General features: G+C 42.0%; 1 protein-coding gene across 1 annotated transcript; it reads right to left on the bottom strand.

Annotated features, from left to right (window-relative positions):
- Positions 1–1074: 1074 nt before the first annotated feature.
- CCDC174 (coiled-coil domain containing 174) lies at positions 1075–13956 on the bottom strand. The gene is made up of 11 exons (XM_063164814.1): positions 13878–13956; positions 12354–12458; positions 11356–11456; positions 10460–10518; positions 9357–9537; positions 7731–7826; positions 6765–6901; positions 6292–6386; positions 5899–6046; positions 4971–5105; positions 1075–3932 (listed from the first exon to the last, which is right to left on the bottom strand). The coding sequence occupies exons 1-11, from the start codon at positions 13917–13919 to the stop codon at positions 2851–2853; spliced, it is 2181 nt and encodes a 726-aa protein (XP_063020884.1). The 5' UTR covers positions 13920–13956; the 3' UTR covers positions 1075–2850.
- Positions 13957–23188: the final 9232 nt, after the last annotated feature.

Raw genomic sequence — 23188 nt, 5'->3', positions numbered from 1 at the left:
CGGGCGGGGCCGCGCGCGAGGGTCCCGCCCTTCCTTGGGCTCTGCCGCCCTCGCGCGGCGGCCGCGGGAACGGCGGGGCGCGGGCCGTGCCCGCCGCTGTGCGCATGCGCGGCGCTTCCCGCGTCGGGCGCTCCCTCAGCGCGGCCCCCGAGCGCTCCCGCCCGGCACGGGAGGCTCCGGCCGTGAGGCCTCGCCTTGTGCTGCCCCGCTGCCCGAGCCCCCGGGAGCCGGCGAGCCCTGCGGCACCGGTCCTGAGCTCACACAGCTGCAGGCACGTAGTTTGTACCCCGGGTATGAGCCTCATCTCACGTGCCGGTGGTTCATAGGAACATCAGAGCCCTGCTGTCCTCCAAAAGGGGATAAATCAACCCTTGGTGATAATGAGGAAATTGTAATTTCTGAAAGTACTTTTCTGGACATCAGATTGAGTCCTGCCAGCCAGACAGAGCATGTGAAGGCTGAAATTCAAGATTGCATCATTCTTGCATTTTGGGTAAGAGTACCTTTGGTAACAGAAAGCTATTCACACAAAAATGTAGGACAAAGCTGCCTTAGACATAGAGCAGGGACTGCTCCTGGCTCTGTGCAGAACACTGACGGCAACACAAGGCACCTCCTGGGGCAGAGCCCCAACCCATGAAACACAAGCAGAGACAGAGTGTGCTCACAGTTGTGCACACTCAGTGACAGCACAAGCTGGCTCTGCTTCACCCTCATCAGTCACACACTGGTGGTGGCAGATCCCTGCCCACACTGCCCCCCTCACCTCCATTCCCCCTGTGTAACTTGGGGGGTGGTTTAAACGAGGAAGGGAGACAGCACGCTCCAAAACATGGGAGAAATAAAACTTTGGCAGTGAATCAATAAGGAATTGTTTGCCCCAGGAATTACTGAATGAAATGAATGAGGTTGCTGATCCCAGCCAAGCTAGCTTGAGGTGGTCTGAGGGGAGGACAGTGAACAGAAATGTGTGCTCCACAGCATGAGACAATATGCAAAAAGCATTTCAGCCAAAAAGCAAGAGAAGAGGGAAGGAGACCAAATGGCAAAGTGACAGATCACTGCAGTGAGAGCTGTTCTCAACAGGCTTAACTTTAATGTAGGCTCTGAACCACCCTCCTGGCCAAGAGCCCTCCTGCTTAATATTAGGCTGTGGAAATGAAGCTAAACAAAGGAACACTTTGATTGTATCTTTTTACATAACACTATGTAATAAATGGCATTTCATTCCTTACTGCAGCTCCAGCTCAATGTTAAACTAATGCAAAGACAATATAACTCCTAAACCATAGATACACATAAAATTATCACAGTCTGAAGGGCACAGAAAAAACAAAGTCCAAAAGGCAGCTGGAAATGGATGTCAATTAAAATAGCAGCAAATAGACACAAATATTCTTTGTAGGAAAATCTATTGAAGGATACAATTGCCATAATAAATTCAAGTCAAGCTCTAGTGTTTGAAAAGACTTTGCCTGCACTTTAGTGAGTGGAGCTCCAAGGAAATTATACCCTGCTCTGAATGGCTTCCAGATACTGATTCTGTGAGGTCTTAGAAGAGGAAACTTCCTTAGTGTAAATCAGCCAGCCTGGAAAACTGGGTGTGACCTTCTCTAAGACATTTTCCATCCTCATTTTCTTCAAAATTGGGATAGTGGTATTATATTACTTCAGAAAAGTATTGAGGTTAAATTAATATATAATTGTAATGTACTGTTCCTGCTCTGCAAATTCCAGTGCAAAAGCCAGTGATGTAGGAGCTGAGGCTAAAGCAGATTTTGAGGACAGAGTAAGTTCTGCATGTCCTTCAGTCACATTGAACATCTTGCTGTTCACCAGGCTTGCAGAGCAGCCTGAAATCTGACTGAAGCACACAAGAGGAGCAAATCAGTTTTGTCTCTGGCCATTTCATTGTTGCATTTAAATGTTCACTATTTTATCTCTGCCATTTAACAATCTATGCCCATTCTAACCTATTTTGCTAGGTCTTATCCTGGTATCAGGCTTTTAAAATACAAGTGGAGTGATCTAAATTACCTTCAGAAATAAAAATCTTCTACATGGCAAGTAAGTATTCTCATTTACTAAGATTCTGAAATAAAAGTTAGTTTGGTAGAGATTGGTCTGCTTTTATATTTAATGACTCCAGTATCACAGTTTTTGGAAAAAAAAGTATTAAATAAAGCCATATATGTAACTCCTTATGCAAGAAAAACACACTTGGAGAATCATGAGAGGATTTTCTAAACCAATAAGAATTTCAGGTGTCAAAGCTTCTGCTTCAGTGTTTTGTTTATTTTCAGCCTACCCATCATTACTTACTGGTTTCTGCAATGTCTCCACTCTAAAATGCTGCATAGAATTATGAGCTACATATGGACCTCAGGAATGCAGAGACCATGTGAACCACCACTGTTCACTAGATAATATTCTGCACTTCCTAAAAGAGAGGAGATTAAGTGAGGAACAAAATCATTCTGTGTTTGACAGCAGAGGACCTACCATTTCCATACTGTTTCTATGATGTCACTGAACTTGTAGTACCTCCAAACCAGAAGGCAGCTGGGAGCAACCAACTAAATGAGTTTATCTCTTGCTAACAAGTAATTAATATACCCTTAAGTTCAGGTCTAAGTGTCAAAGAGATGAATTTTAGTAAAGAGGGAAGAATAAAAAAACCAACAGGGCAAAATACAGCTGTGATGTGAAACAGCTTAGGTGTCCAGGAGATTTATTCTGATGTACTTACAGAAACTTATTTTTCCCATATGTGGGAACATAAGTTTCTGCTGAGCACATAATTAATTATACTCCAGTTCTTTAGATCATGGTTCTTGTTTATCTTTTTGCTCAAGTCACTTGTCTGTAATAAGAGAGCATATCATCTAAACTTTGGTAAAGTGGTTCCTGCTTTGGAGTGTCACTGCTGTCAGTCTGAGCTGGAGGTGCCATATCCTGAGTGCTGCAGCCACTGTCCTCCGTTCCTGGTGGCACATCCTGGGTGCTGCTGTCACAGGTGTCTGTTCCTGGTGGCATCTCTTGGCTGCTGCAGTCACAGGTGTGTGTTCCTGGTGGCACATCCTGGCTGCTGCATCCACAAGTGTGTATTCCTGGTGGCACATCTTGGCTGCTGAGGTCACAGACCTGTGTTCCTGGTGGCACATCCTGGGCACTGCATCCGCAGGTGTGCATTCCTGGTGGCACATCCTGGGCACTGCAGCTGCAGGTGTGCATTCCTGGTGGCACATCCTGGGCACTGCATCCACAGGTGTGCATTCCTGGTGGCACATCCTGGGCACTGCAGCTGCAGGTCTGCATTCCCGGGGGCACACCCTGGGTGCCGTAGCCATAGGCCTGCATTGCAAAGGGCACCTCAGGAGTGCCATAGCCGTACCCATGCATTGGTGGCACCATTGCTGGTGCCCCATAGCCATAGGCCTGCACTGGGAAGGGCACCTGGGCAGTGCCATAGCTGTAGGCTGGCAGGGGTGGGGGCACAGCCCGGGCGCTGTAGCCGTACCCCCGCAGTGGGGGTGGCACACCTCGGGCACCGAAGCCGTAAGCCTGTGCTGGTGGTGGCACGTCCTCGTCATCGCTGCTGTCATCCTCTGCTGATGACACGCCCTGAGTGTCACGGCCACTGGGCTCTGCTGAGCCTGGCTGAACTGGAATGCTGCTGTTGGAAGGCTGTGGTGACAGTGGCACATCTCCAGGGCTGCTGCCACTGCCCCCTGGCACCGATGGCCTCTGTGGGTTTTGTGCTCTCTCTGTTTCCAGTTGTTCAGAGGAGGTTTCAGAACTGTTCAAATTCCGACTTCGGAGATAATCATCTTTCTTTTGTCCCAAAAAGTAATCAGAAGGTGGTGCAAATTCTGGGTCTCGCTCATCTCTAAGTTCTTCCTGTTTCTTTTCCCATTGTCCAAACATCAGCTCTGTTAGAAACAGGAAAATGGCAGATTTAGCAAGGTCTGAAGGTCAGACAGGAAGGAAAACAAATTGGCAAACAAAGAAGATGCAACTTTGTAAAGCCACCTGAAGTTCCTTTCCCACTTCATACTATATGGAAATACAAGAATCTAGTGCAGATTCCTTCAGTGAACCACAGTTAGTTCACTTTGCATTTTAAAGTAAGCTGTCCTTTGCTTTCTGAGTGCAGTATTTGCTGCAGTGCTGCCTAGGTGTTGGTGAGATATCAGGCTTCATCAGAGGAAGGAAAAAAAGTAATGTCAGAGAGAATAAAGATTTATGAGATAGGATCTGAAAGTTTGAGGGTTTAATGGAATTATGAAGTTTCTCCTCACAGTGATGTTCATTAATGGAACATAAAGATTGAAAAGTATAAAGATTCTGGAAATACCAGTATTGCATAGAAGAGGAATAGTGCTGTTATAGTACTAAAGAAGGTGGGCATTTATGTGCTTTGTCTATTCCTTGTTTGCTTTTACTTAGAAGTCATGCATCAGATTAGAAGAATGCATGAGCTTAGAGTAATAGTGCAAAATGAGTTAATAGGTTTGGGAAGGACCTACAAGACAGCCATCACTTTGTGGCAAGGAAGATGCTTCAAAATCGGACACAGGCACTGAAGTGGTCTCTGCCTGAATCATGTTTTAGTATTGTGCTGTACCTGTTTGTGTGATACATCCTATCAGGTAGCAGAAACCACAGGAATATATCAAGAAAAGATCACACTGTACATCTTCTGAACTACAGAATTTGTCATTCTGTCAACCTGTCAAGATCATTCAGAAATGCAGTAACTCATATAGCAGAAAACTTTTGGGGACATTACAGCAGCTACTGGCACTAAGGCATCCTTGTCAGTGCCCTGGACACTGGAGGTCATCAGTACGAGGCAGAAAAGATTTCAGTGCTTCTCAGTCTCACCATACTTTGGTCACAAAACAGAAATGGAAGTGGCAGTGTACATGCTCCTTCCCAACAATGCTCCTGAATCCACATTCCCTTACCTTTGCCTTTATCCCACTCTCGGACATAAGGCACTCCAGGCTTTGTGTCTCTCCTCTCCTGGATGATGACCTCCACCTTCCTACTTGCTGCAGTAACTCTTGGAGGTTCTGGTTCCTCAGCAGCACCTTTCACCTCTGTGTCACAGGAAGAGACAGCAGAGATTGTCAGTTACAGAATAAAATCTGTATGACTCTCACAGGTAAAAATAAGAACATTTATTTCCATATATCTCCAATAAGAACAGTATCTCTATTTCATTTACTGGAGAAAACAATTTGCATTCTTATTCTTCTGAACAACCATAACAATATGCAGTGGCATGATGCTGTTCTTCACTTCCAGAACACCTCACAGTTAATCACTTGCAAGGAATTCTGAGACAGTAAAATATCAGCTACATTTTTCAGTGGGAGACAGACAGTACAAGTTGACTATCAGTGTTGTAAGAGACAGCACAGACACAGGATTAGAATTCAAATTCATTATCCTAAATCCTAGAGTCAGCTGTATCTCCAACTCACACACTGCACTGACACTGTCACAGTGTATTATTGAATGATATCAAAATTCCTTGTTACTACTTATTCTACCTCATCTTCATAGAAGAGAAAGGCAGTACAATGTCAGCAGCTCTAGCCTCAACTTGCATAATCAACCCATGTAATTCCTGCTGTCAGGTGTGAATCAGAAAAAGGCTACAATCTACATACTGTATTTCTACCTGCATTATTAAGCTATTTCTGGCATGATTTTATATCTACACACAATTACATCAGCTCTCATTATCCTAACAGTTATGTTAATTGTATATACAGAATACACAATACCAATACACTGACTGTCTAAATGAATATAAATTAGAATCTGTCTGTCCACAGATCAAGGTGAAACAGCAAGTATTTAGGTTAAAAAGGCAACAGATCATACCTCCATTCTCCAGTTTTTCTGCCTCTTCCTCTAATCCAGCTTCCCTTAACTTTTTAATCTTCCGTGCTCGGAGTTTGGACAGCCTTGCATCTAGAGCTGCTTTCCTCTTCTCCTTCAGCTGCTCACGTTTATTTCTCTGATCAAGTGTCTTAACAGCAAAAGAAAACACGAATTATTCTTCCTTTGTTATTATAAACAAGTACATATCTTCCTTCACAAAACAACTAAAAGGAATCCTATCAAGTACCAGGTTTCAACAGGAAAAAAGAAGCCAAATTTCTATGGCTTCTTTGGAGTCACTTGCATCACCTAATCACTGACACGACAAATCAAAGACAGTAACCACTGAAACCACCCTGCCCTGGCAGCCCAGTCTGCTCTTCACTCTCATACCTGCTCCCTCAGCATATCCAGGGTTGCCCGTTGTTTATGCCTGAGCTCTTGGTCCCGAGAAAAGGCAAAGTAACCAACACCGAGCTGCCTGGCCTCTGACAAGGAGAAAAACAACAGATTTCAGTTAAATTCAGTTTATAGTTGGCAGTAACTACAGCCTCCAGGCACCCTGCTTTCAGGTGTGGAATTATTACCAACACTGGACTGGTTTTAGATTGCTTTAGATAATACATAAAGTGAAGCTTCTTGAAGGAGAACACAGGAGGAGGTAGAGAAACATTTGAGAAAAATACAATTTGAAGAAAAAATAAATCTAGACTTATGTACTGGTAACTTTCAACATTATTACACATGTGGCTTAACACACACCTACACTTTGCCACAGAGGCACAGGAAGTAACTTTCCCTTGCTCCCTCTACAACTGATTTCTTTGGTGATACACAGGTAAGTGATTTAAAGTATGGCACTGTACCATTTTCTCGAATGTCCTCATAATGTATGGGTCCCATGGGTTTTCTGAGGGCTTCTTCCTCTTCCTTTTCCCACTGCTGCCTCTGAAGTTCTCTTCTCATGTCTTCAGATAACAGAGTATTCCCATCAGGTTCTTGTCTAATTAAAACAAATTAAGGATTACAGAGCAGAATTGTCAGTACCAAACAGTGCAAGTATGATTTAGTCTGATCCACTATTGCAGTTTCCACAAAACACAGATCACTGTAGACACTAGTTAGTGATACAACGCTGATGATTATGGTATGTGGTCAAAATAGAAATACAAAGCTGCCTCTAAAACAAGTAGAACATGTTATTAAAAGACAAAATAATAATATTTCTCAGAAGATTTATGAAATAATTATCAAATCACAAAACGGGAGAAAAAATAATCAGTTATTGGCATCTGTGGGAATTCTAGCACTCACATATAGGACCATTTCAGATTTAATGTAAGAAAATGAAAGATATTTAAAGTAACAAAACAATGCTTTACCCAAAAGATTGACTCAAAATATTAATATTCAAATATCAATACCCAAATATTAGTATGGAAGCAATTTTAACAAAAGAGTTGTTAAACAGCTGTTTAACAGAAGAACAAAACTAAACAAATGGAGGTCTAACAAATTCACTTTGAACATCATGAAGAATTTGGAATTGCTAAAAGACTATCATCAATTTCCATGTTAAACAGAACTGGAATCATCTTCCTGGCATTTTATGGAAGGTATAATGAAATACAAGGACCCCAGTTTTTAAAAGATGCAACAAATATCTGAGATTGCTTAAAACCTTTCTCTACAAATTATGTAAATCTAGAGAAAGCAGTAACATCAATTCTGAACTGAGAATGGAGTGACAAAGCTCAGCCTCTCTTCCTTCTCATAAAAAAAAAAAAGTTAACTACTGAGAGGAACAAGCAGCTCCATTAGAGAAACCACACCTTTTCCCTTGAAGTTCCTGATCCATTTTAAGTAAACTTGGTAAATCCTTCTTCATGCAGCGTCTAGATCGGCCCAAGAAATCAACGTAATCAACCCTGTAATGAAAGAAAAAGAAAAGTGATGCAAAACTTCTATTTGCAGGTTAACAGAAATCTTAAAGATTTCTGAAGACAGAAGCATTAACCCTTTCCAAGGAGTACTCCAAAGGAGATTTCCAAAGACCATCTGTCACCTCCCAGTGTGTGTGTGACAGTTGCTCCTGCTTTTCACTTAACACACCCCCAGATTAAGAGGACAGTTCTGAATGGGGCATATGACAGTTCTACCAGACATTTATTCAATCTCCCTTTGAGACCCCTCTTCACTTGGGCAATGAAATGGTGTACAAAATGTTCAGAAGTAACCATGTCACGTAGTTTTCACAACAAAACAGAACTCAGCCTACTGTTTGCTTCCCATGGTGAAGATAATGATGCAGCATTGGCTTCTTGTGGATATGAAATTGCTACAATACATTTCAATTATTGGTCTAAAGGCCATTCAGAACAGACTGATAGTGTGCATTCAATTGGCATAACAAAGGCTGACTAAAACACAAGCAAAATGTTCCTCTGAAGCTATTGTGCTTCTTATTCAACTCTTTATAGTACCGAACATCTGATTTACAGTTGTTGAAAAAGCTGTTAAGAGCTACACTTACTGTCCTGTAATGTGGAAAGCTCTTTAGCATCAAGCTGCCTCAATTATCCCATTCTAAAGAATATTACATCTGAAAAAGTATGACTGGCAATCTAGCTCCCAACCCCCAAACTTTTAAAGATCTGTGCTTTTAGTAAGTTCTTTACTTAGTTTCTAAGGATATCTACACTTTAGTATTTGAAGAATGGGAGTGCCGTTTTGTATTGGTTACTGCAGATTTAAACTGATTACCAGAGGTAAAATCTCTTGTTCCACAAGCATTTTAAACAAATGGGCAACGAAAATGTTTAGTCAGGACTGATTTCATAATTATTCCTAATGTCTCAGATGAAAAAATAGTGGTAACTTGGAATGACACAGAAAACCGTCAGAGACTATTTGCTGTGCTGCAGCAAATTGGAAGAAATGCTGAAAATCGTGTTCTTATTCCAACCAGAGTTTCTCTCCTTTAAGAGAAGGTTGTACAGTTAAATGACTGCTCATTTTTAAGTCACTCACAATTAAAGAAAGGAAGATGAATACCATAAAATCCTCAAGTTTTGCTAAAATACATTTCAATTCAGCACATCAAAGCATAAAATGGTACCAACTACTGTGATGACTACTCGGATAAACTATGCAAGAAAATCACAAAGGAGATGATGTTGTCCCCCCTATAGTACATTGCCTTCACTGCAATTTCTCAAAATCCTAGATGCAGATTCTATTGCAGTGTTATCTATGTGGGTGGAAATTAAAGTGTTATGCAGGACTGTCTATAGGAGAAATGAAACAATGTTAACACCTCCTTGCCAATGTGTAGTATGAAACAAACATGAAAAACAAAGGTGACACTTCACACATTTTAAAAAAAGAAAAGTATTTTCTCAAGAAATTCTCAAGAATAAGAGTGGCCAGGGCAGATGAGCCTAATCAGTAGCACCAACCATTCCTCATCTGGGTCCTCTGGTGGTGGAATGTCTGCTTCAGGCTGAGTTTCCTCCTCATCTGTGTCTCTTTCTGAAGTCCTCCCAGCAGCTTCACTCTGCTGCAGCTCCTGTACTTCGTGCTGTTTGTCTATGATCTTCTGAGTGAAATCCACCAGGTACAAATCCTCAGTTTCTTCATCTAAGGCAGAAAATCGATTCTTAGCGAACAGCCATGAAAAGAACAGAACTGAGCACAAAATCAATACCAAATAGCTACAATCAGCTTTTCAGCTGCCAGCAATGCCCTTGACTACAGTATTGGGGAATACTTAAATCCCATTCAGTGCCAAACAAACCCAGAGCTATCAAGTGGCTCCACAGTGATAACGTCTATTTCTGAATCAAAGTTTCAGGGCATTGTGTGCAGTACAGAAAAGGCTGCATTCTCTGCAGCAAAACATTCTCTGCTTGTTAACTGTTTCATAAGCAAAGGATTTGTCAAGGCTCAAATACTTTTTTGATGTTTAACATTTGGTATGTTGGCAGGAGCCAAGCATTCATGAGGGTACTTCTTAGGAAAGTAGAGGAAAGTGATGGGGTCATGGGGATGAAGATGGACACTGATAAAGAGAACAGATTAACTGCAAGGAGATTTGTATTCTATTTTAATAATTACTTTTTGAAAGGGACTGAATGTGTGAAAGAAGAAAGGAACAGATTAGCATTCTCTATTCCCATTAGCTGCATGACTGGCATTCAGATATGGACCAGCCAGACTCCTCTCCTGATGCTCTCCTCCTCATAAAGGCCCAACAATTAGAATGCACGACAGAGCATCAGCAATGCAATCCAAAGATTGCACAATGGAGAACAAATTTTTTTTGTCTTTCTAAGATACTGTATTGAAAAACCAGAACATAGTTCACCCACTTAATGAATGAGTGAAACAAGCCTCCAGTGCTTTACCTGGCCAGGCTGCCCTTCAAAAGTAATTTTATTTTCTCTAGTAAATGTATATTTTTTTCCTTTTCAAAGTGGAATAAACCATGTCAATCAGTTTCTATAATAATTCCAAGAATTTATACATATCTAAATGCTTATTTTGCAATAGTATTGTTCACCTGGGAAGTCTCCTTTTGTCATTTTCTCATACAGCTTTGCTTTCTCTTCAAGCTTCTTCCTGAAAAAGAAAAAAAAAATGAACCTTGCAATTCCACCAATTCCAAGCACATTTTAAAGTGACCTATTTAGGTTTAGATAAATGGAATAGGAAAATCCTGGGACTGCCTGAGGTGTTCATTAGAAGCTGACTTATGCCTAGCTTTTGTTTTGAACCTTCACTAGCATTTCTAAAGATACAATATTTTCCAGTTCCAGAATTTATACTGAAAATAATTTTAGTGAAGTTACAAATTTATTCTCAAATGTAATTTGTCAAGTAGGCAGAAACATGCTGTTACAAGAATTCCACCTTTATCTAAGTACTGTGGTCTGTCAGATAAATACTGGAAATGAAACCATTATTTGCAGACACTGAAAGACAGTTTTACAGGAAAAAAAAAAGAGATAACACAAATTTCAAAGAGCAAAAAACTGCTTACAGAATCACAGCAAATTATTTATAAATGGCATTTTCCACATATATCTTTTTGTTCAACCAGCACATTTAGAAAATGAAGTAATTCTTGAAAATGTAAGCTATTTTCTGTCAAGCCAAAGAAACACTTTGCTACAGAATTCTAACACTGCACTGCACTGGCTGGTAATTCTAAAGATGATTAAAAAAAAAAAAAAAACAGTACCCTGACAGCTGTGATAATTTAGACAGTGTGAGGTCATGGGAGCATGAGACTGCTGGGATGAAGTTTGTACACTACTGGTAAAAAGTATGGATGATACTGGAATTACTGGCTGGTATAATGAGAACTGCTGGTCTAAAAAACTTCTTTCTGTGCTTTCTGAATACCAAAGAACAAATTCTGCAAAGCATTCCTTTCTTACAGAGCCTAAGAGCTACCTTGATTTATCCAATATATCCTGCTCTTCTGCCTTCTGCTCAACATCTTTCGCAGCTCGATTTACAACTCCCGTGTTCTGCTTGGTCCAGATACTTGGTTTCTGCAGAGGACAATTTTGTAACAACAAATAAATAGATGAAAATATTGAAATGGTAACAATTAAAAAAATATTTCAACTCTATAATGCAAATGATGCACCTGAATCATGGAAGGCTTTGTAAATAACATCTTATACGTGTTTGATTTGGGATCATTCCTGTGCTGTACAGGCTGCAGGATGGTATCATAGTTAAGGGCAGGCTGAGAAGGCCTTAAAAATCCTAAAGGCACTCAGAAATCAGACAAAATCTATTCTGGCAAAGATGTTCAGGTTAAAAAAACCCAATCATGCAATCTTGCTGATTAAATACATACTAACAAAGCTAAAAAAAGTTTCTATTCTCCATTGCCTCCATTTTAGATAGAAAATACAATCAGGTGGCCTGTTTGCAGCATAACACTGTAAATGCTGCACGTGCTTCAAATATGGCAAGAACAGCACATTCTGCTTCTAGAAAGCTACAGAATGAACAAAACCCAAAGTACAGTACAGAGCAAAACTAGAGAGATAATTGTGTATTCATTATTGTACACCACAAACCACAGCAGAGCATTTATCCAGGGAGTTCAGTGACTCTAGAAGAATCTCTAGATTCCTCCATCCTGCAGCATCCTACAAAATCCTCTAATAAAAAAATAAACATCTTTTCCTATAGTTAAAGGGTGTGGATCCTTGGGGAATAAAGATTAAGTGGGGATTTAGATGGGTAGAAGCACAAGACTAAGCTTTCTGCTGTGCACAGGAATTTCACCTAGAAATGAACTTTAAAGAACGTTCTCATAATTTTATATTTGACTAGAAACACAGCTGAGTATTTACTATTATTTAGAATTGAATATTAACTTCCTTACTTTCAGGAGACAGAATGACAAAAACAACAATGAAGATTATTTTTACCTTATTAGAGGTTCTGGGCTTTGCAAAGACACCAGCATCTTTCAACAGCTTTTCTTTCTTGAACTCCTCTTGCTTTCGGAAGAGTTCAGCTTTGAGATCCACCAGCTACACCAGCAGCAAAACAACACATGAATAACAGATCACAGACATCAGTTACTGCAATAAATAACTGCAACTTTAGGAAAACAACCTGTTAGTTACACTTATAGGAGCATTTGATTGCATTTTTATGTGGAACTTAGAAGCAGTGATCTAATCACCAAGATCACCTCTTAGAGCAAACAAAATAAAAAATCACAGAATTCAAATTATGATTAGAGATTAAACAACCTCCAAAGATATCCTGGATCCTTTGCTACATAACGAGGATAAGAGGTATAGCTCTGTCTAGATTTTACCAACCTCCTAATGGCACACAAATAGAGAAGGAGCAATGAAAAACACTACTGAATATGAAAAGGGAACTTTTAACCATTAGATAATAAATAAAATCCTGTCTCAGAAAATAACTGATAAAGGTTTGCTACAGTAAAACATATATTTTCCCCACTGCTTTATGCACTGTTTAATAGTTTTGGATTTTTTTTCTCCTTCTTTTTAAATAAACATATGAGTAGCATTGCCATCTGTGACCAAGGTCCATCTCAGCTTTTATTAAGGAACTCGTCAGCAGGGGTGTTATCTTTGGATTACAAAACTAGTTTGGAAGAGGATATTTTGCTACTTTTCCTGCAAGTTCTACGGATGACAAAATTCAGAGCTGCACATTAAACCAGGAAAGTGCAAAACTTTGGTATTAATATTTGTCCCAAGCATTTGCTTTTCAAGTCGCTGGGACAATGAAGTGCAGTGTCTTAAAAATCACTTGTCCTCCCTTCTGCTTAGAGGTGATAATCCAAAAATTCAATGTAAAATATTTCATAGTTAACTGTGAAATATTAACAGTTATTAGCATACATTGACTATTTACATAGCTCTTCATCTGAAGTGTTTGGCAGCTCTCGTGAGCGTCCTGGAGAACAGCGAGGGTCGGCACCTCACCATTCCTAAGGGTGGAAAGTTAATCTTCCACAGCATAGATCTTCTACTCCTTAGGAAAAAATATTTTCCCTGTTATGGGCTAATTTAATGTAATTGCACCAGGAATGCGAGCAAACCCAGCCGGGCAGACTCGGGTTCGGAGCGCAGGGCGTGTGGCTGGTGAGGAGACAAACTCCCAGCCCTGACACTCACAGCCCGAACATGCAGCACACGGCCTTACACAGCCCTTTAACCCAGCATGTGCCGCAGCGACTGCCCACGGCAGCGGGTTGGGGGAGCACACAGAGCACCGGCCCTTCCCCTGCGCCGCTCTCCCCGCAAGCGGCGGCGCCAGCGGATCCCCGGTGGAGCCTCAGGGCCTGCGCCGGCCAGGCCCACCCCGCCCGCGGGAGCCCCGCGGCTGAGCACACCTCACAGCCCTACTGTGAGGCCTCCTGGGCGGGCGGAGGAGTTAATTTCGCCTCTCCCCGCTCAGTCACTCACCGAGGACGCGGCCACGTCCAGCGGCTTCTTCCTGCGGTCCATGGCGGGACCAGCCCCGCCACCGCCTCCCACCCCGCCGAGCGGCCTTGCCGTAAAGCGCGGCGGAGGCGCGGCGCTATCGCGACAGTGCTGCTGAGGGCGGCCGGCTGATCGCCGCCATGTTGGGAAGGTCAGGGGCGGTCCCGGGGGCTCGGCCCGGGGTGGGTTGGCCGGGGCGGAGCGCTCCCGTCCGGGGCTTCTCTGCCTTTGGGTAGTCCCTGCGCTCAAACTGAGGGGGAAAATGAGGGAAAATTTGTTCCCCGGTGCGGGACAAATCCTTCCGGCGTCCCGCTGGAAATGCCCTTGTGGGTCGCGGGGCTGGAGCTGCTGCTGTTGTGACGGAGCTGGGGCTGCCCTGGGCTGGGGGGCTGTGGCCAGAAATTGACAGGATTGCAGGCTGGCCCGGAGCTGGGATGGGCTAGGTGAGGAATATGGTTCAAGCTTGGCATCAACATGGGTTCATTCCCTGGTGCCAGAGCCAAGTCACATGCTGAGGCCAGGTATTCCTGTTTTTTGTTCTCATTTGTGCAGAGTGGGGAGCTGGGTGGTGACCCATGGAAAGTTAATTCACCAATCATCCAAACTTCACACTCTTTATACAACTTAATAAACAAAGGCATCAACATTCTTTGGTTACAGATTACTCAGATTACTCCCCTATTTGCTAGTTCCATCTCTTTCTTCTCCTGCTCATCAGTCTGCAGGCACAGTTCTTCCCTCCATTTGGGTCTGGGGCCCATTTTGAGTAGGTGGTCAATGAGTTGCCACAATCTCCTACTGCCAGAATCACCCTTCCCCAGGTACTGCTCAGTTCTGACTTCACTCCTGGTGCCTCTCATCCAGACAACCCATTCATTTGGGGATTCCCTTCTCTTTTTCTTAAAACAGCAGATTAGCCAAACATATGATGCTCACAATGCAATTGCCTAATCACAGCCATCCAGCTATAGCTACTGATTAACACCTAAAGAAAGAGCAAAGTTTGATTCAACCCTCTATCAAAACCTTGAGAGCCTCAGAACTTGAGGGGTTTGGTGTCATCACGAGAAAAAAAAACAAAACAACAACAAATCAAAAACAAACCATACAAAAAAACCCACAAACAACCAGGAAAAAACCCAACCCAAACCAACCAACCCAAACTAAAACTCTCTTTCCTGCCTTGGCTGGTGAGTGAGTGCACAGAGATGAGACCTGAACATAACAGCCAAGTACAGACCCACCTACATGTGATGGATCCAGCTCTGTAACCTCAGAGAGGAGCACAGGAGCTCTTGGGGAATGAGATCCAGAGTTTTAATTATTCTGGCTAACACTTTATATAATTTTTCATCCCCATGGAGATAAAGGACTCTCTGATAGGTTTTAATTGAAATAATGAAGATCACAGTTATCTGTGGTTGCAAGAAGAAGCTGCCTCTTACTTGTCTTTAATAAAGTGGTGTTGTTGCTTGGCAGTGTGACAGCTGAGAGAAGCACCAGATACAGTTCTGAGTTTGGAAAGTTATTGCTTTTGTATTTGGCAAGCTGGGTCAGGCCTGTGTTTAATACTTTATGGACATGGAATTGCAAAGCTGACTGGGATAATCAGTTGCTAAAAAAGCTGCACCTGTATTCCAGGGGTGTGAAGTGTGCAATTGAGAAAGAACAATTTCTGGTCTTCATGAAGCAATTTCTGACAATGAAGCTGTCTTGTTTTTAGCTGTTTAAAAGGGGAATTGGTGAGAGACATCAGTACAGGGAAGTGCAGGTCATATTAGTGCCATGAAGTATTTTAATCTGCAATGGAAGAGGAGAAATGCACATTACTGGAAAATAGGACAAATGAATGAAAACATCTGTGCTGTTCTAATTAAATCACACTTCAACAAATCATTTATTGTTGCCTGTTCAAACCTCATCTAGTGACAACACTGAGAAGGAAAAACAGCCCAAAGCCAGGCCCAGGTTGGTTTATAAAATGTTCCTTTCTGATTGAGGGTGAGATTCATCACCAAGTCTGTAAGAAAAATCTGTGCTGCTGAGTTGCACGACAGGATGTGGAAAAAGGAATTAATCCTAGAAATTCCAAGCTGGCTCATGCTGCTGTGAGGATTGCAGAGCTGGCTGTGTCCTTGCAAGAAGCAGTGGATCGTTCTGTGGGTAGCAGAGGTCTGACTAGGCATGCCTGGATTGGGAATGAGGCAGTGTCAGTGATGCTGTACAGAACATGTGTGATGATGTTGTAATCATATTTCTAGAGTCCCATACTGTTGTTATCATATTTCTGAAGTCCCATACCTCCTCAGTGTTGTCTTATGGCTGCAGACCTTCACAGCACAGACTCCTTCTTCTGCATGTTGTTATTGCTTCTTCATCAGGGCTCCTCCAAGGCTCTCCTTGACTGGCCAACCCACCCCCTTTTTATCCCAGTTATCTTCACTAGCCACAGCTGCAGCCCATCAAGAACAACTGGGACTTACTGGGCAAGGCCTATATACAAATATTAAAGTACAACACAGATATTTTACTAGGGCTCAAAGGCCACCTCTACTATATTTCCCCCTTTTCTTTAACTTCCAGAACCAGGTTTTACATAGAGATATTTACATATCCTGCTTAGAGTTAACAGTTATACAGATATTCAAATACAATACAGCTATTTTACTAGGACTCCAAGGCCACCTCTACTATATGATGAGATAACCTTCAGCTCAGGTTCTCTCTCATGGAGCATCAGCAGGCAGGGAAAGCCACAGAGCAGGACAGAGGGGAGCCCTGCTGGAGCCTTGGGTTTGCTCTGCTGCCAGGCTCCAGGACAGAGGGGACACTGCTCCTGCCCAGCTGTGGGGTTGCTCTGCTGCCAGGCTCCAGGACAGAGGGGACACTGCTCCTGCCCAGCTGTGGGGTTGCTCTGCTGCCAGGCTCCGGGACAGAGGGGACACTGCTCCTGCCCAGCTGTGGGGTTGCTCTGCTGCCAGGCTCCAGGACAGAGGGGACACTGCTCCTGCCCAGCTGTGGGGTTGCTCTGCTGCCAGGCTCCAGGACAGAGGGGACACTGCTCCTGCCCAGCTGTGGGGTTGCTCTGCTGCTGGGGGATTCATTGAGAGCACACACCACAGATGGCTTTGGAAGCATCATGTGTCGCTTCAGTGGTCTGGGATTTACAGCCCAAGAGTTGACAAACTTTCACACTTATGGCTCCCCCAGAAAGGCTCCATATTGACTCTAACCTGTGAAGGGCTATTCTGTGCATGCTTTTAATCCAGCCCACAGGAATTAATAAAATTCCAGTGAAGGAGAAATAAGAACACTTCAAATTGTGATGTAAAACAGCTTAACATAAAGAAATGAGGCGGGGAAGGGGAGGAATCTGTTTCAGTGCAGAGTAGAAGCTCAATGTGGCTTTTCTGTGCTTATTTTTATCAGGATTTTCTGAGAACTGTATAGACTACCATGTCTGATCTCAGACTTCTGATAGCCCTGAATTCCTGGGGAATAATTGATTCATCACTTCCAATTAGTATGCTGCTCATTTTAGAATGAGGTCTAATTGTGTTTGTTTCCACAGAGCTGCATCAACACAAAAAACTTGTTTATTATTTTTGAGGAAGATTGAGGATCACAGTGGATTGTTCTAAGGGGATTTTTTATAAAACAGTGATGTTTCACTGTCTCATGAAATTGATGAGAGGTGCTGCATAAACTTGAAATGAATCTGTTTCAAAGCTTTGGTGTGGATTTCTCCTACATCCCCCAACCAAAACTTGTGGGAGCTCCAGACCAAATGATATTGATGCTTGGAGGTTTTGTTTTTCTGAGACTGATTCTCTTATCTCAGATTCTAAGGTTTCATCCTACCCTAAGGCCTTGATATTCTATCTTATTTTCTACATCTTTGCTTTAAGATGAAATAAAACTGTGAGTAAATAACAGCTGGACATTTTGTGAGATAAGTCCTGGTGCTAGGGCATTTAGTCCTCATACACTTTCAGAGCCACTCAACATAAGACAACCCATCCAGTTTTTCTGAGGGATGCAGAAATTCCTTCTGGCTTTCTTTTATATATTTTTTTTCAGTCTCTTAATCTCAGAAGTTATTGTAAGAAAGAATTTGTGTTATGTCAACAAAAATCTTTTTTAAAATAGAGAAAGATTTTCTTTGCTTTCCGTAGTTTGCAGACTCTTGGTTAGCAGGAGTATTTGTGGAATTTGTGTGTCTTAGTGTGTGTGAGGCCAAAAGTGACTGTGGATCAAGAAAAACTGTTTGCAAACTAATCCTTGCAGCATCAGAGGTCCAGAAGTGTTTCTTTCCTTCCTAGAAAAGATGACATCTCTTCCCAAAATCAAGTCCCAGCGTATCTGTTTTACTTACTTCTCTATATTTTCCTAAGGGGACCTGAAGCATAGTCTAGACTTTTATATTTTTGTACTGTATTTTCAGAAATGGGCAAGTGCTGCAGCAAAACAAACAAATAAATGAAGAAACCAAAAGCCCTTTGGTAGAAAGTCTAGATGGACACTGTGGATTTTTTTTTTCAGGAAGGCTAAAAGTTAGAATCATTTGGGTAGGTAATTGGCAGGTGTGCAGACTAGGAGAAAAAAATCCCAGGGGTTTGATAAATGTTTGAGCTCTTTTGCATGATCCTAGGCAGAAAGTCAAAACTGAAATAGGTACCCAGTAAGTGTTTAACTGGCATGTGTGTGGCTCAGGTTTTTTGCCTGTTGGGTCACAAGCTGCAATGCCAGATTGCTTTTGTGCTTAGTTTTGCTTGCAAACTAAACATTATTCAAAAAAGAAAAAAAAAAAAAAAAAAAAAAAAAAAAAAAAAAAAAAAGGAAAAAAATCTGATGATGACTTAATGCTAAATTGAATGGCAATCTAAAGGAGCCTTGTCCTGTTCTATGGGAACCTGGATTTTATGTTCAGTTTTATGATGCTTGAAACCATGGCTTATGTCTACAGTGTTGTCCTCTCTTCTGTCTTCATACATGTTATGAGAGAGGGAATGCTGATATGTGTTAGTTGTATAGAAATTGTAATTCCTCTCAAATACAGTTTGAAAGTAGGGATTTCCTAGGAGCATCCAACAGCTTCAATCAGAAATAGGCTTAATGTCATCTTGCAACAAAATCTGTAGGAGTGACATAGTTTCTGCAACCAGAATTAGCTTAGAAAACTGTTATTGACAGCCATGATTTTTTTAGTATGCATTTTAGCGAGCTTTGCTGCAAATGGTCATAGTGACCCTTCCTCCTTTGGGGAATGTGTGCATGTTCTTAAGTCTGGTGAACATAAGAAAAATAAATGAGCATGAGTTCAAAAGAATAATAGGTTTTTTCTGTTTTCCAGTACTAAGAGATACCAATAGATAAATTTTCTACACTGAAGATGTAAAAAGGAAACTTCCAAAGGAAATTGGCTGATCAATTTCATTGGTGTGTGGCTATTTTGATCCCCTTAACAGGAATTCTAATTTATTTGACTACGTGTGTTTTCTGTGGTTTCTGTCTGATTGGCATAAAAGACAAACATACCCTTTAAGGAACTGCTCAGCTCCTTGTGATTTACCCATTCATCTGTCCACCCTTCTTTCACCATCTGCTTCTCCTGCTGTGGACATGCGAGGTTGCTCCATGCCTGCAGCAAAGAGCAGCCTGGGTGCTTCACAGTCAGGCTTTGCAGGCAGCAGTTTTCCTGTCCTTGCAAGCACGGATGGAATTGTCTCTTTTTGTCAAGGTGTAGCCCTATAAAGAAGCTGGGTTTTGTATTCCAGCTGCACACCTGCAAACTCCTTTGAGACACTACAGACTTGTATTTCTTTGTCTCTAGGTCTGGGATGCCAGGCTGGAGGAAGTGCCTTGTGTTTTGTCTGCGAAGAATGCAGGGCAGAGGTAAGGCAAGAGGGGAGTGTGACAGCAAGGGGGAGATTATATTCGAGGGGATGCCCTCAGGAAGGGGTTGAGTTCAATGCTTCTTTTTATGCTCATAGACAGTGTTAAAACTGCAGGATTCATCCCAAAACTTATGACTTTTTATTTAAAAGAAAAGAATCCACAGTGTAGCTTTCCCATAAGAAAGCACATTTTCAGTTTGAAATCTGTTCCCCTTCCAAAGTGCTGGTCTAGATGCTGCTAGTGAATGCATACCTGCTTTGCTTACAGCTCTGTCTTTAATCTGAACCTGGCCTAACAGAGCTTTTATGGTGATAAAGTTGTCTATCAAAAGCATCTACCAGAGCATAACATTTGGGAGCTCTAAAACTCCTGTACCTATTTTATGGTCTGTTTTTCTTTTAAAGAAAACACTGAGCTATTGATTGTGTTAGGTAAAGAGACACATGCTCGTTGTAGCTGTAACTTTCCAAAGAGGCTACTCTCTAGCTGTGAGTTTAAACCCTGTTATTTATGTTCATTTAGTGTCACAATGATGATGTAAGTCATATTTATATAACTTCTTGTAAAATGCTTCTGTTTATATCCTGCTGCTTGAGCTGAATTATTTTAAACCAGCAGGCTCATGGCAGCAGATTCAGGTTTTGTAATGTGTTGGCAGAAATCTGGGTCCTATAGCACATTACTAGGCTACTTTGGAGAAGGGGAATAATTTATATTGCTAGTCTTTGCACAATAATGTTGAATTGCAGTTGATGCTTTTTAAATGTGTATTGGATGGTGCCATTGCAATCTGAACTGGGTGGGATTTCTGTTCAGTACAAAGCAGCATGGTTTTTTCCCTTAGACCAACAGGAATCTCTGGCCTGAGGTCTTTCAGTTGTCTTCTCAGGCTAGAAATGCTAGAAATGTAAAGATGTGACTCTTTTAAGAATAAATTAATAAATAAGGATTTAAAAAAAGTATTTATATATAAATCTTTGTTCTGTGGTTATGAATGATCTTTGAATTTTTGAGATGCAAACATGAAGACATCACTTCTACACACAATTTATGGAGGGTCTGGTTCTTGACACTGAGCAGAAAATGGGCTGGCACAATAGAACAAATTATTGCTGTATGTGTGATTTCCTGATGCATTAGAAAAAATCAGATCTGTGTACTTAGGCAGGACACATCTCTGGCATGGGGTCATTTTTACCTTGATGCACCAAAGAGCTTTAAATCAGCATAATTGGGGATGGGGTTTCTCTACCATATGGGCATTGATTATCTTGCAGTCATCCACCATCTGCCTGCATAGATGGCTAAGTGGCAGCTGTGATTAATTTATTAAGAGAACAAAACTATCTTGTCTATATAATCCTTCTTAGTTACTCTGGTAGTGAAAAGCTGGTGTTAGGTGTTTTAGAATTAAGGGAATTTTCCCCCCTCACTGTAGCTCAAAGCCTTGGTCCACTCTAGTTTGGATTTCTCTTTATTTTCTACAGTGAGATTTATCTGCAATAAAATATTCTTTCACTATCCATCATCCCGTCATTTATTCCAAAAATGAACGTGAAAGACATACGTTGTCTTTCTGGACAAATTATCTGAGGAGAGGCTTGTTTGAGGAGAGGCTCAAAGGCTGCTTAAGGTAATTTTCCCAGGAAAAAGAGAGAGCAGTGTCTTAGGAAGAAAGGAATAGCGGTGGATGGAAGAAAGGAATAGCGGTGGATGGCTCTCCCCCGGCTCCCCTGTGCAGCGATGTCCCGGAGCTGTCACTCGCGCTGGCAGAGGGACCTCAGGGCGGTAGATGGCACTGCGAGACTGTCATTGAGCTGTGCAATTCCCGTCTCAGCGGGACCGTGAGCCCTTGGCAGAGGGGACCTCGCATGAATGAACGTCTCCCCTGCACCTCCCTGTCATCTCGCCAGCGCTGGAGGGGTAAATTGGTTTCCTCTCCCCACTCCTCCGGTCTCATGTAAAGTCAGGTGAGAAATAAGACAAGTGCAGAATTTACAAAAGAGCTGGCCCCAGATTTCCAGCTGCCAGTGTAAGTTTGGTGAGAGTCAGTGGGACTCGAGTTTTGGGTTCTGCTTTGTCCAGCTCTTTACAATAAAGGCTGGACAAGTGCTTTTATGTTAAGAGACTGAAATCTCTTTCAATCTCCCAGATGACAATGGCTTTGCAAGGGCTGAGATTGAAGATTAAATAGGTAAGCAGTTATCCAAAAGGGTTGTTAGCTTTCTAGAGACACCAAAACACACATCCTAAGGAAATCCATGTTCCTTTTGCTTGAGTGATCCCTGCCCTGTTGTTGAATGGGCCTTCAGCCCCTAATATGAAGGCTATCCCCATACAGGCCTTCCCATACAAATGTTACTTAAAATAGAACCCCAGAAGGCACCAAAGTGTTGCTATATGTATCATGAAAGCTTAGACTGATTGTGGATGTTATTTTAGCAATAATTGAGAAAAGAAATATTGAGTCTCTGTGCATAGAGAGAGCTTGAAAGTGTGTGTGGCATTGCTGCTATTAGTCAAATATAGACAAGTGGAATGAGAACTAGAATAATACTTCAAAATGAATAACTACATCAGGCAAAAGTCCAATGATTTCTTTATTAAGGCCTTAATGAGTGCCAAGCAACCCCTCAGCTATACCAAGGAGCCATACAAAATGTGAATTCCTGTATTTTATGAAACACTGGAGGAGGGAGCCCACTCTGCAAGAAAGTGAAGGGGGCTTTACATTTTTTAGCTCTTGCCCACAGCCCTAATTTGCTTTCCAGCTGATTTGGGAGACATCAGAACACTGAAATGGCAATTATTGTATTTTTCTATCCCTTTTGAATGTACATGCAAAATTACAGAGTGTTTCCATTAAAACCAAGTCAATATCAATGATTTGCAACTGTCTTGCCTCCTTCTCTGATCTGAAATAGACTGCAGTCATTAATGTGCTACTGACAGCTGGAGCTGGGTCACAATGAGAGGGACCAGGAGGCAAGACAGTCACAGTAATGACTTTTAACATATGTTGACAGAGATGTAGTGTTGCTTTCTGCACCCTGCTCTTTGCTTGAACTGCTTCTGTTCATCAACCAGAAAACAGAAAACCACTTAATTTTTTCTAATGGCAATATTGAAGTTAGTTTCCATGAGATTCAAACAGTCATGTGCTTTACTGAGAGATGGATGGATGGTGTTTCTCTGCTTACTATCAAGTGCAGTGGGTTTTGGTGGAATAGATGAGTGCTTAATGTCAACTCTGGTTAAGGAGGGAGCCTGAGACTGTGGCATGAATGAAGGCTGGGTCCAAGCCTGTCTTCACGTCCTGAGTCATCTGCCAGTGATGCACAACAGTAACTCACCTCATAAATTCGTTTTCCACAGCTTCTGGTTCATAAGATTCT

The sequence above is a fragment of the Melospiza melodia genome, chromosome 10 (assembly GCF_035770615.1).
Source record: "Melospiza melodia melodia isolate bMelMel2 chromosome 10, bMelMel2.pri, whole genome shotgun sequence".
NCBI lineage: Eukaryota > Metazoa > Chordata > Aves > Passeriformes > Passerellidae > Melospiza > Melospiza melodia.
This window is presented reverse-complemented; position numbering and strand designations above follow the sequence as displayed.

Bases quoted from the DNA above. Each gene is read 5' to 3' on its own strand.
- CCDC174 (XM_063164814.1), bottom strand. From the start codon at position 13,919: ATGGACCGCAGGAAGAAGCCGCTGGACGTGGCCGCGTCCTCG. The intron at 12,459-13,877 runs GTGAGTGACTGA...CTGCTGGTGTAG, and splicing joins TGGACGTGGCCGCGTCCTCG to CTGGTGGATCTCAAAGCTGA. The intron at 3,933-4,970 runs GTAAGGGAATGT...TGTTTCTAACAG, and splicing joins AGAGTGGGATAAAGGCAAAG to AGCTGATGTTTGGACAATGG.